This window comes from Zalophus californianus, chromosome 10, assembly GCF_009762305.2.
Source record: "Zalophus californianus isolate mZalCal1 chromosome 10, mZalCal1.pri.v2, whole genome shotgun sequence".
In the NCBI taxonomy this organism is placed as follows: Eukaryota; Metazoa; Chordata; class Mammalia; order Carnivora; family Otariidae; genus Zalophus; species Zalophus californianus.
The window spans coordinates 97,403,154-97,416,366 of NC_045604.1; the positions used below are offsets into that span (position 1 = coordinate 97,403,154).

Consider the following 13,213-nt stretch of genomic DNA (forward strand, 5'->3'; position numbering starts at 1 on the left):
CATTGGGATGCACGTACCCCTTCGGATCCCTACATTTGTATCTTTGGGGTAAATACCCAGTAGTGCAATGGCTGGATCATATGGTAGCTCTATTTTCAACCGTTTGAGGAACCTCCATACTGTTTTTCAGAGGGGTTGCACTAGCTTGCATTCCCACCAACAGTGTAGGAGGGTTCCACTTTCTCCGCATCCCTGCCAACATCTGTCGTCTCCTGACTTGTTAATTTTAGCCATTCTGACTGGTGTGAGGTGGTATCTCATTGAGGTTTTGATTTGGATTTCCCTGATGCCGAGCGATTTTGAGCACTTTTTCATGTGTCTGTTGGCCATTTGGATGTCTTCTTTGGAGAAATGTCTGTTCATGTCTTCTGCCCATTTCTTGATTGGATTATTTGTTCTTTGGGTGTTGAGCTTGATAAGTTCTTTATAGATTTTGGATACTAGCCCTTTATCTGATATGTCATTTGCAAATATTTTCTCCCATTGTGTCGGTTGTCTTTTGGTTTTGTGGACTGTTTCTTTTGCTGTGCAAAAGTTTTTTATCTTGATGAAATCCCAATAGTTCATTTTTGCCCTTGCTTCCCTTGCCTTTGGCGATGTTTCTAGGAAGAAGTTGCTGCGGCTGAGGTCGAAGAGGTTGCTGCCTGTGTTCTCCTTTAGGATTTTGATGGACTCCTGTCTCACGTTTAGGTCTTTCAACCATTTGGAGTCTATTTGCTTACTGTTGTTTTTAAGATAACATTTACAGACAGGAAGTGCACAAATCCTTTGCCATCCAATGATTTTGACAAATGCATACACCTGTGTAACCCACATTCCTATCAAGATATAGAACATAATTACCACTCCAGAAAGTTCCCTTCTGCCCCTATCCAGTCAATTTCTGACTCCGCTCTATTCCAGAGGAAACTGTTGTTCTGATTATTTCCCACCATAGATTAGTTTTGCCCATTCTAGAACTTCATATAAATGGAATAGTATACCATGTAGGCTCCAGTATTTTTATTTATTTATTAAATGTTTTGTATCTTTATTATTTTATTATTTTTTTCTTCAAATTTTCATTTAAATTCTAGTTAGTTAACATACAGTGCAATATTGGTTTCAGGAGTAGAATTCACTGGTTCATCACTTACATACAACACCCAGTCCAGTATTTTAAAGACACTTGTTAGTTGCTGCCAGGGCTAAGAACCACTGCCTTACTTCTCTCTGCATCATAGAGCCTCTTTTCACCATTGTGTGAATATTATAATTAGGCCTTTTTTCACTGACACCTTTTGCTTCTGTGTAAATGTGGTGTGAAGGCTTTGGTTTTACTTTATTTTATTACAAAAGCTTGATATGCTTGTATAAATTTATCAATCTAAAGTAAGCAGTGAAAGCCCTTGTTCCCTCCCCTTATTTGCATCATAACTCATCCTGCAAAAGAAAACAAGGGTAAGGGGAGTGTGCTTTTTATGTACACACACACACACACACACACACACACACACACACACACACACACACACACCCCAGACCCAGGAATCAAAAACAAATGCAAAAAAGATCATTCTATCATTTTCTACTGTTCTACTATCCTATCCTGTTCCACTGTTTGTATTTTTTCTTGCTTTTTCTCTATGATTAGGGATGAGGGTGGTCAGTGTTTGGATAAGTAAGCATGTTGTGGATCTCCCAACATTATACCTAATTACAAAACAGAACTTCCTCCCAACAGAATACCATAAATTTTTCTCAAAAAACTTTGAGGTATAATGTACATTCAAAAAACACACAAATCTTAAGTGATGAATTTTCACATATCTGTGAGGCTGAGTAAGCACCATCTAGATTAAAGCTTAGCACATTCCCAGCATCTCATGCTCCCTCATCCTTCCTTTTAGTTGATAGTCACTTTTTTAAAAATTGTGATAAAATATACATGACATAAAATTCACCATCTTAACCATTTTTAGGTGTGCAATTCAGTGGCATTAAATGCATGACAAAATCACTTTTAAAATTTCTTTTTAATTTATTTGGCTATTATTCTCACAGTGTTGTTCTTTTTTTAAAATTTAAATTCAATTAGCCAACATATAGTACATCATTAGTTTCAGATGTAGTGTTCAGTAATTTATCAGTTGCATATAACACCCAGTGCTCATCACATCACGTGCTCTCCTTAATGTTACAGTATTATTCTTGCACATAAAGAGTTAAAATTATTCTTTTTTAAAAAAGATTTTATTTATTTATTTGACAGAGAGAGACACAGTGAGAGAGGGAACACAAGCAGTGGGAGTAGGAGAGGGAGAAGCAGGCTTCCCAAGGAGCAGGGAGCCTGATGTGGGGCTCGATCTCAGAACCTGGGATCATGACCTGAACCAAAGGCAGACACTCAACCGACAGCCACCCAGGCGCCCCAAGAGTTAAAATTATTCTTAAAGTATCATTATGAAAAATAACAACCACCACACTCACACTGTGACTTCCTCTTCATTTTCTCTTCTCTTGAAACTTTCTTGCAGCTCTTTCAATCATTCTCCATAATTCCCAATGACACGATTATTTTGTTGCTTTTTCATTATTGTTTTAGCATTGACTTCCCATTATGGGAGGTGAGGACTGAGTTCTCTTTCAGAGAGCTTGCCCCCTAGGAACTTTTGCCCTCTTGCTCCACTCCTTTTATTATATGAGAATTTTGGTAAGATCGATATTCAGTGTTTGCATTATCTTGACCATGTAAATGAGATTCAGCTGAGTCAAATAGCATGCTATGTCACTTCTTTCCTGTAAAACTGTTTTTCCTGGAAAACCTAGGTAATTGATGGAAACTTTGGGTGTCATCTCAAGGCTGTGGTCTAAAGCTGAATAGTTGCCCTAATTTCTTGAGAAGTTGTAGGAGATGAGACTTGAGTGGAGCCCAGGCAATATGTCCTTGGGTCACTCTGGGCAACTGAGTTATACACTTCCATATTCTTTCCCACACCCTTTCTCTCCCCTTTTCTACTCTCAGTGGATTCAAGCCTCCCAGGTCTCCCCTGGGCTCCAGTATTTTGGTCAGTCACTAAGTGGGGGCCGGGACCTCACAATGGATGGACTGGTGGACCTGGCTATAGGGGCCCAAGGCCATGTGCTGCTGCTCAGGTGAGAACTTCTTTTAGAGCACACCAAATATCTTCCCTTTAAGGAATGGCTTTGTTGCCTGAAGGCCCTTGATAGCCCTCTGGTGTCCCTACAGATCCCAGCCTGTGCTGAGACTTGAGGTGACCATGGAGTTCACACCCAAGGAAGTGGCAAGGAATGTGTTTGAGTGTCATGAAAAGGTGGAGAGAGGTCAGACTGCTGGAGAGGTCAGAGTTTGCCTCCGTGTCCACAAGAAGACACGGGACCGACTAAGAGAAGGTGAGGCTGGGTAGGTAAGCCTAAAAGGGTTAAATGACTAGAGGCATTGATGGGTGGCCCACTTCAGTCTTCCCAGCCTTCTGGCAGTTCAGAGCAAACTTCCAGACAGGCTCTGACAGTCTTTTCCAAGCTTGGCTGGAGTGAGCAGGCACTTCCCTGGCTGGGTGGAGAGGCCCCCACCAAAAAGTGAGTATGTGGCACTCCCTTGCTCTCTTAATTCTCCATAGCAGCAATGGCCCCACACCTATGAACTAAACAGGTTTTTTTTTAAGCTCAAGAGATAACTCGTTTAAAGGGGCGATTGAATTGATGAAGCTAAACACAGATTCATAAAACATTCAGACATGCATTTTATCACAACTAACTTGACTTCCTCCTTATCTTTATTCTGAAAAAGTACCATTGTGCTTGGTGTGAGGAATAGTAATGGTGGTACTAGAGAGAAAATGGGAGGAAATAAAATTAGGTTTCTAGCAGTAATCTTACTGGGTTGAGGAGACAGCAATCAGTTTGGGGCAGCCAGTGTGGAGAGTAGAGAATGCACAGAAGGTGCCCCAAAACCTACATATAAATTCCTCTCAAGTCATTGGCTGATTTCCTAAGCCATGTATGTCTAGGTCAATACTCTAGGAAACTCAGTAGAAGATAGCAACTACAGAGTTGAGCAGAAGTTGAGCTCTCCAGTGCTGGGGAAACAGAAATTTGAGAGGGACATTGGTAAGCAACTTGGTCTTTCTATTGAAACAATGTCTATTCAGACCAGCAACCAAGGGAAACAATAGACAATAGAAATAGATCGATAGGTGATTTAGAAATGAGAGTTATTAGAAATTTAAAAAATAACTAGAGTTAATATCTTCAAGGAGAAAGAGGAAGTGATGGAGAACTTCAGAAAAGACCTGGAATTCATAAAATAGAGTAAAATGGAAATCTAGCACTGATAAATACACTGACTGAAATTAAGAGTTCAATAAATACATTTAATAGCAGGTTAGAAGCAGAACAGAGAATTCATGAACTGGAAAGTAAATCATTTGAAAATATTTATATTAACACACAGAGAGAAAAAAGGATGAAAAGCACAGAGAGAAATCATAAGACATATGGTGAAAATTTTAATAAACATGTAATTGGAATTCCAAAAGGAAGAGAGAATAAGAGAAGCAACAAAATAGTGGTAACACATTTACTAAAACTGATGAAAGACATCAAGCTGCCAAATCAAAGCAGGATAAATATAAAGGAAACCATACCATGGTATATTATACCAATGTATAAAACATTATACCTTGTACCATACCAAAGCATAAACTGCTGAAGACCAACGTTAAGAAAAAAGTTAAGAGCAGCCAGGAAAATATAATTTTCTAATATGTAGCAGAATAGCTACATTTATTGAGCAGTTGCTATGTGGCAGGCATTGTGCTAAAAGCTTTATGGATACCATTTCATTTAATTTTCACCACTGGGAAGGTACAATTACTATTCTCAATTTAAAAATAAGGAATGGAGATTCAAAGAAGTCATATAACATGTCCAAAGTCATATGGCTGGAGAGCAATAGAGCTGGGCCTCAAACTCATGCTTGTTTGACTCCAAAGCTGGGCTCCTCACCACCATGCTGCTCTGTCTCCTCAGGAGAGATCCAGAGCAATGTTACATATGACCTGGCTCTGGACCCACGTCTCCCACATCCCCGAGTTGTCTTTGATGAGACAAAGAACAGCACACGCAGACAGACAAGGATCTTGAAGCTGAATCAAGAATGTGAAACCCTAAAGCTACTGTTAGTGGTGAGCAAGGGATGGCCACACTTCTGGGTCCTCCAAGCATGGTGTGAGCTTGGGAAGCTGAGGAGGGCATACCCCTAAACCCCTACTATCTCTCAGTATTGTGTAGAAGACTCAGTGAACCCCATCATCCTGCACTTCAACTTCTCTCTGGTGGGGGAGCCCATTCCCTCATTCAAGAACCTCCAGCCAATGCTGGCTGTGGATGCTCAGAGACACTTCACAGCTTTGGTGAGTCCTCAAGTTGGGGTCCTGCAGGGGCATGGAAGGGACCAGAGGCCAAGATCATTGAAGCACATTTTATTTCATTTCACATAATTTTATTTCAATATTTTATTTTATTGTTTCATTTCACATCATTTCATTCTTTCCTTTCCTTTCATCATATTCTTTTTTTTTTTTTTGTAGTTTCCCTTTGAGCAGAATTGTGGCAGTGACAGCATTTGCCATGATGACCTCAGCATCACCTTCACTTTTATGGGGTGAGTTTCTTTTCCTCATGCTACCTGCAAATCTGCCCTACAACCTGGTGCTCTGTTCTTCTCCTGGCCCCTGAGGGAGCCTGGCACAGAATAGCTGCTTCAGGGTGTTTGTGTGGCTGCCCCATCCACTGTCTTCTCTCTCCAAGTGTCTGTGCCTCCTTCCCACCAGGGCAGACTTGCCACATGGAAGCCCTCAGCATCTCATGGCTTGGCTTGTTCTTCCCACAGCCTGGACACCCTGGTAGTGGGTGGTCCCCGAGACTTCAATGTGACACTGACTGTGAGAAACCAGGGCGAGGACTCCTACAAGACTCAGGTCACTGTCTTCTACCCACCTGGCTTATCCTATCGGAGGGTGTCAGTGGCCCAGGTAGCCAAATCCTTCTCAGGCTCTGTCTGACTTTGCTTTCCCTGTCCCTGCAGGGGGTGCTTGACATCACTACCTTTGTCTCCCTTGTCTTCCAGAAACAGCTCTCATGGCGACGTTGGCGCCTGACTTGTGAGGCTGATGACTCCATCAGTGGGCCTGAGGGCTTGAAGAATAGCAGCTGCAGCATAAACCACCCCATCTTCCCAAACTCCTCAGAGGTCAGGCTGCTGTCCTCCTCTCTTTTTCTCTTTTGTTTTCTTCTGAATTCTTCTCTCTCTCTTTTTTAAGGTAGAGGCTCCTTTTTTTTTTTGAAAAATAGTTTTATTGAGATATAATTCATATACCAAAGAATTCACCCATTTCAGGTACACAATTCAATGGCTTTTAGTATGTTCACAGAGTTACACATTCATCACCATGATCAATTTTAGAATATTTTATTACCTCAAGAAAAGACCATGCTCCCTTAAGCCATCAGGTCCAGTCCTCTCATGTATTCAAGCTCTAGGCAACCAGTAATCTATTTTCTGTGTCTAGATTCACCTATTCTGGATATTTCATATAAATGGGATTATACAGTATGTGGTCATGTTTTCCAGGATCATCCATGTTTGCAGCATGTATCAATACTTCATTTCTTTTTACTGCTGAAAGTAGTCTGTTATATGGATGCACCACATTTTATTTATCTAGTTGATAGACATTTGAGTTGTTTCTTCTATTCTTTTGACTGTTTCTCTTTTCTTTAACTCCAGGTCACTTTTAATATCACATTTGGTGTGGAATCTGATGCTTCCTTTGGAAACAGATTACTCCTCAAGGCCAGTGTGATGAGGTGTGCTATGCCCAGCTTCCCCGCTTTGAGGTCCCAAACCCCTGCCCAGTGTGGACCACTGTCCTCTCCCCACTGGTTCTCCCTTCAGCTCACTTATTTATTTATTCATTCATTCAATAAATACTGATTGAGCATCCACCATATGCCAGGCATTGTACCCAATACTGCTGGTGGGACAGCAATGGACAAGACATCTGTGGTTCCTGCCCTTACAGAGATTATAATTTAGTGGAAAAGATATACAAGAAAGCTCTCTGTTTCCCTTCAGTGAGAACAACACGACAAGGACCAACAAAACTGAATTCCAGCTGGAGCTGCCTGTGAAATACATGGTCTTTGTGGTAGTCACCAGGTGCTGGCTTCTCGGGCTTTAGCTCTGCCTTTACCAATGGGTGGCCCATTGTGTATTTGTGTGTGTGTGTGTCTAGCAAATGTGTGCATGGGTGTGTATTTGTGCATGTGTGCATGTGTGTGTGTATGCATGACCCAAGCTAGCACATCCTGTGTCTGACACACATGGCCCCCTACACACCATCCCACTGTCACCCTCTCAGGGCAGCATTACCCATGTGTCTGTTTATTCCCTAACACACTTAGCCCAAGACCCCTCCCAGGACACCTCTGAAGTCCTGACACCTCCCGTACTTTCTTCTTTCTCCTGTCAGCCATGAGGTCTCCACCAAATATCTCAACTTCATAGCTGAGGAGAAGACCAGCCACACTATAGAGCATAAGTATGAGGTGGGTAGATGAGAAGGAGACCAGGGAGGGAAATCAAATGATGGGAGACATGCATCAGATGCCTTCTATGTGCTGGGCTCTGTTCCAAGCTCACTCTCACCCTGTACACATACAAGCACACACACAAGTGCACACACGCAAGCACATACACACACACATAATTAACTCATTTTATCATTACAATGACTCTTTGAAGGAGGGACTATCATTATTTCCAGTTCACAGATGGAGCAACTGAGGATCAGAGAAGTTAACAGAACATGGCCATGGTCTCAGCACTAGTAGTGGAAGAGCCGCTACTTAGTACCAGTCTTTCTGGCTCTGGAATGTGTGTTTAACACCTATACTCTTCTGCCTCCCAGAAAGCATCAAGAGGCAGGCTGCTAGGGTCTGTGAGCCTTATTTAGTTGTATCGGGCTGTCAGGAGTGGGGAGGCTGATTCTAGTTGCTGGTGGGAGCAGAAAGGCCAGAGCTCTGATATCTACCATCCTCCTCCCACTGTACAGTTCAACAACTTGGGGCAGAGGAGCCTCCCCATCAGTGTGGTCTTCTGGGTGCCTATCAAGCTGAACCAAGTGACTGTGTGGGACAACCCCCAGGTCACCTTTTCCAAGGTAAGTCTAGCTGGCCTTGAGGAGTGACCCAATTCCTACGACCATAGCCCTGGTCTTTCCTAAAATCTCTGTTTCCTCTGTTAGATTTTGGAGCCATTTTGATCCTTTCCTGGACCTTGGCCCATTTCAATCTCCTTGAGGGTGGACCCATGAGCCCTCAATTCCCTCCCTTCACAGTGTCTCTCTTTCCTTAGAACCTCTCCAGCACATGCCACACCAAGGAGAGGGAACCCCCTCTCTCTGACTTCCTGGTGGAGCTTAAGAAGACTCCAGTTGTGGTGAGAATAAACCTAACCCAGCTTTAGGACCATGTGCAGACTCAGCACTGTTCCCTTGTTGGTGCTGAGTACCATCTGTCAACCAAGTGGGCTGGGTGCATGGATGTTTTCTGTATCCAGCTTAGTAATTTCTCCCCTCTGCTCCCTCCCCCAGAACTGCTCCATTGCTCTCTGCCAGAGAATCCAGTGTGACATTGTGTCCTTTGGCATCCAGGAAAAAGTCAATATCACCCTCCAAGGCAAACTTTCGTTTGACTGGTATATCAAAGTATGTGAGGGCCAAGGCTCAGCTGGGCACAGACATGATACTTCAGGGGGCCCACATGTCCAGCTCCCATCCTCTCTCTCCCATAGACTTCAACAAACTACCTTCAGGTTGTGAGCACGGCAGAGGTCTTATTTGATAATTTGAAGTTTGCCCCACTTCCAGGACAGGAGGCATTTCTGAGGGCCCAGGTATCTGTCTCTGACCCAGAGGGACTATTGGAGGGAGGAGGGGAGGCTGGGCTTGTGGAGATCTCTAGGTAAAGAGATAGAAAGAGACAAAGGAGAAGGAGGAGGAGAGGAAGGAGGAGTGAGGGCATAGGGAGGGGTTAGTCATTGGGTTCAGGGAGTTCATAAGGTCTGACTGGGGAACCCCCAGAAATCTGAAGTTCATCTCCCCTGATGTACCCTCCCTCCCCCTGCCACAGACAGAAACCAAAGTGGAGCCAAGTGAAGTGCACAACCCTGTACCACTTATAGTGGGCAGCTCAGTGGGGGGGCTGGTTGTTCTGGCCCTCATCACCGCTGGACTGTACAAGGTATCCCCTTTTCCTGTCTGCTCCCCTCTCCCTCACTGCTTCTTTTTTTTTGTGGTTGATTTTTAAAAATTTTTTATTGTTCTGTTAATCACCATACATTACATCATTAGTTTTTGATGTAGTGTTCCATGATTCATTGTTTGTGCATAACACCCAGTGCCCCACGCAGAATGTGCCTTCTTTAATACCCATCAACAGGCTAACCCATCCCCCCACCCCCCTCCCCTCCAGAACTCCCAGTTTGTTTTTCAGAGTCCATCGTCTCTCATGGTTCATCTCCCCCTCTGACTTACTCCCCTTCGTTCTTCCCCTCCTGCTATCTTCTTCTTTTTCTTTTTTCTTGACATATGTTGCATTAGTTTCAGAGGTACAGATCTGTGATTCAACAGTCTTGCACAATTCACAGTGCTCACCATAGCACATACCCTCCCCAATGCCTATCACCTAGCCACCCCATCCCTCCCACCCCCCACCACTCCAGCAACACTGTTTGTTTCCTGAGATTAAGAATTCCTCATATCAGTGAAGTCATATGATACATGTATTTCTCTGATGGACTTATTTCACTCAGCATAACACCCTCCAGTTCCATCCACGTTGTTGCAAATGGCAAGATCTCATTCCTTTTGATGGCTGCATAATATTGCATTGTGTATATATACCACCTCTTCTTTATCCATTCATCTGTCGGTGGACATCTTGGCTCTTTCCACAGTTTGGCTATTGTGGACATTGCTGCTATAAACATTGGGGTGCACATACCCCTTCGGATCCCTACATTTGTATCTTTTCCCTCACTGCTTCTTACTCAGCAGCTCATTACTGACTTTGACTCCCACCAAGTCACAGAGTCTGTTTCTTCAGCTATATAATGAGAGTATCAATACCATTTTTGTGACAGTAATCAGGTATTAACCCAATATATGTAATGCACTTAGAATGGTCCCTGGTATAGAATGACCACTATATAGGTATTAATTCTTCTTCTCCTTCTTCTGTGTTTTATTTATTTTCTCTCTTTCCTGTCTCTAACATCAATGTTAGAGATCTCTTTCCCTGCCCCATGTTCCCCAGGTCTCTTTACGCTCTGCCACATTATTCTTTTTGCCTCCTGGTGACTTCTATCTCCCCTCCTGGTCTGCATGGCCTTCACCAATTCCCTGGCTTTGGTGGTCTTACTACTTTGTCTCTGCCTCCACAGCTTGGCTTCTTCAAACGGCAGTACAAGGACATGATGAGTGAAGCTGGTCCCGATGCTGCCCAGCCCCAGTAACAGCTCCTTCCCCATTGAGTGGCCTCTCCTGCAGCAAGTAGGACATTGGTTAGACCAACATGCAGGTCCCCAGGCTGTTGGACAGATTCATCTATTAGGAGAGTGGGGTGGTAGCATCTTATTCAGGAAAGAACAGCTTGGACTTCCATTCATGTTTGTGTATGTTTGTATGTGTGTGTGCAAGCATGTGCATGAGTTGTGTGCATGACTCAGATGTCTCTTGAATGGGGATGAGTGCCTTCAGTACAACTTCTCAGGCAGAAGGGAATTGCTTGGGCTTCCTCATGTGTGGGTTAAGGTGCCATTGGACCTTCCTCCTGACAGAGGTGATGGCAGGTTTTGTGGGTGAACATAAAGGGAATGCAACAGATTCTGCTCCTGGTGAGGGAAAAGAGACCTCCTTTCATGGGTGAGGACACAGACCTGCAGGAGCCTGTGCAGCTGGATGGAGGCCACATTGGAAGAACCATGGTGGAGCGAGGATCTGGTCAGCCATCAGGAGCCTGTCCACCCATTCCACACTTGAGCTACATAAGGTCCAAGGAGCAGTGGTTCACTTCCCTTTATCTATGCATTTACTTAGTATTTTAATGTTATTTTTATTTTTATTTTTTTGATAGATAAACCTGTCCATAGTACAAAAATCAAAAGATGTGCAAGCATGTGTGGTGAAGTTTCCCTTCCATTATGGTCCCCCCAGCCATTCAAGTCCCTCATAAGGGGCTGTCAAGGTTGTGTGTTTTGGGGTCTCTTTCACAAAGATTCTAGGCATATGCAAACACATACAAATATACAAGCTTTTTTTACACAAGTGGTAACAGATGCGTTATTTATTACTGTTTAGCATCTTGCTTTATTCATTAATATAGCTCAGATGTTTTATATCAAGACAAAATATTTTTTCATTCTTTTATACGGCTGCATAGTATCCCTTTGTGTAGGTGGATCATCATGTATTTAACCAGTTTCCTTTTGATATGTTATTTCCAACCTCTAGCAATGTTGTATTACTAAACAATGGTGAATTAATAAATTGATTATATATATGATATATAATTAATAAATTGAATATATGTCATTTTTGCATATGTGTAAAGATAATTTATAGGATATATTCTCAGAAGTTTGAATTCTCCCAGAAGCAAACCCAAGATAAGAACTTGAGTCAAAGAAGTTTATTTAAGACTGGCCCCAAGAAATAGGGGAGAGATGTGAGCTAGGAAGGAAAGTCATCCAGAAAAGGGTGTATTTTCAAGAGACACCACTGTGAGCCGCTGGAGCATAACCCCATTGGTTTTGAGTTCTGGGAGACAGAGTAGAATGCAAACCTCAGCATTGTCCCACTCGAAGACCGAAGGAACTGGAGTTATGTATACAGTTGACCCTTAAACAATGCTGGGATTAGGGACACTGATCCCTCATGCAGTTGTAAATCCATGTATGACTTTTGACTCCCCAAGAACTAAGCATTACTGATAACATAGTCAACACCTAATTTGCATGTTGTATGTATTATATTATGTATTCTTATAATAAAGTAAGCTGGAGAAAAGAAAATGTTACTAAGAAAATCATAAAGAAGAGAAAATACATTTGTAGTACTATATATATAGTTACTGAAAAAAGTCCACATATAAGTGGACCTGTGCAGTTCAAACTTGTGTTGTTCAAAAGTCAACTGTACACCAATTCCCTGGCACTTCTGACCTCACATGAATGAGGACAGAATGGGGTCTGGTGGCCAAAGAGATAACAGATTCTGCTAGTTGGAAGTCTGACAGATGAGCCTATGCTCCTTTGGCAAGGTCCGCAGGGATCCAGGCAGGGCACTGGCTACCAAGGGTATGTAAAGTTTAGATAGCTGTTTCTAGATAGCCTTCCCTCCTCAGGGGAGCACCCCCGGTGCCCATTCTCCCATACCTTTGCTAATGCAGTAACCATGACTCTGGCCTTAGTGTGCAGCCTAATTCTCACCCCAGTCCTGCTAAGTAGCCACCACTTGCTATTTAATAATACCTAAATTTCACTTATGAGAAAACTGAGGCTTAGAGAGATCACCCCAATTGCCTGAAGTCATACAGATAGGAATAGAATGGAGCTGGAATTCAAATCTGGCTCTGTCTGGTTCCAAAGCTTTTCTCTTTTATTGTCCTGATGGTTTTTGAGGAATGGCCCTGTGGCAGGGGCAGGCACAAGGGAGGTATGGGGAGACAGTGGCTGTTATTTAGATGTTATAATATTAGGTGAACCATATGAAATTGCCAACGTGTTTGTTGACAAAAATGGCAATTTCATGGGGCTCATCAAAATATAGACAATCATGGCTTAGATAGACATCTGTTCCAGGATAGGAACAGAGATGATAGGAAGGAGGGAGGGCTTACCCTGCTTGGGAAGGTGTGTGAAGGGTCCCCAGGGGAGGCAACACCTGACTCAAGTAGGGGCAGGACTGTTCCAGTCAGAGGCAGCACAGATGGGGCTAAAGAGTGGGCAGGAGCTTGGGCAGATGTACTTAGTAAGCCAGAGTGAGGAGTTTCAATTTTACTCAAAGTGCAATATGGTGTTATTAAAGGGTGACTAATAAGACAAGGGTCCTTTGTATTCTTGGGGGTGCCATAGCCCATGTCACCTCTG

The 13,213-nt window shown here is 43.0% G+C and overlaps 1 protein-coding gene across 7 annotated transcripts in view; it reads left to right on the forward strand.

The window, feature by feature from the left end:
* ITGAM (integrin subunit alpha M) overlaps positions 1–12,045 on the forward strand; it is a 51,511-nt gene extending 39,466 nt beyond the window's left edge. The window contains exons 13-28 of one of the 7 annotated variants that reach the window (XM_027613161.2): positions 3,005–3,135; positions 3,230–3,393; positions 5,032–5,186; positions 5,283–5,414; positions 5,592–5,665; positions 5,894–6,035; positions 6,131–6,253; positions 6,791–6,870; positions 7,139–7,222; positions 7,536–7,611; positions 8,118–8,225; positions 8,420–8,503; positions 8,658–8,771; positions 8,858–8,959; positions 9,196–9,306; positions 10,508–12,045. In XM_027613161.2, the coding sequence (XP_027468962.1) occupies positions 3,005–3,135; positions 3,230–3,393; positions 5,032–5,186; positions 5,283–5,414; positions 5,592–5,665; positions 5,894–6,035; positions 6,131–6,253; positions 6,791–6,870; positions 7,139–7,222; positions 7,536–7,611; positions 8,118–8,225; positions 8,420–8,503; positions 8,658–8,771; positions 8,858–8,959; positions 9,196–9,306; positions 10,508–10,579 (1,752 nt within the window). In that variant the 3' untranslated portion in view covers positions 10,580–12,045. Of the gene's footprint in view, positions 1–3,004; positions 3,136–3,229; positions 3,394–5,031; positions 5,187–5,282; positions 5,415–5,591; positions 5,666–5,893; positions 6,036–6,130; positions 6,254–6,790; positions 6,871–7,138; positions 7,223–7,535; positions 7,612–8,117; positions 8,226–8,419; positions 8,504–8,657; positions 8,772–8,857; positions 8,960–9,195; positions 9,307–10,507 lie in introns of those variants that run through there. The other 6 variants (XM_027613154.2, XM_027613155.2, XM_027613158.2 and 3 more) reach the window with 6 other exon arrangements.
* The last annotated feature ends 1,168 nt before the right edge of the window (positions 12,046–13,213 follow it).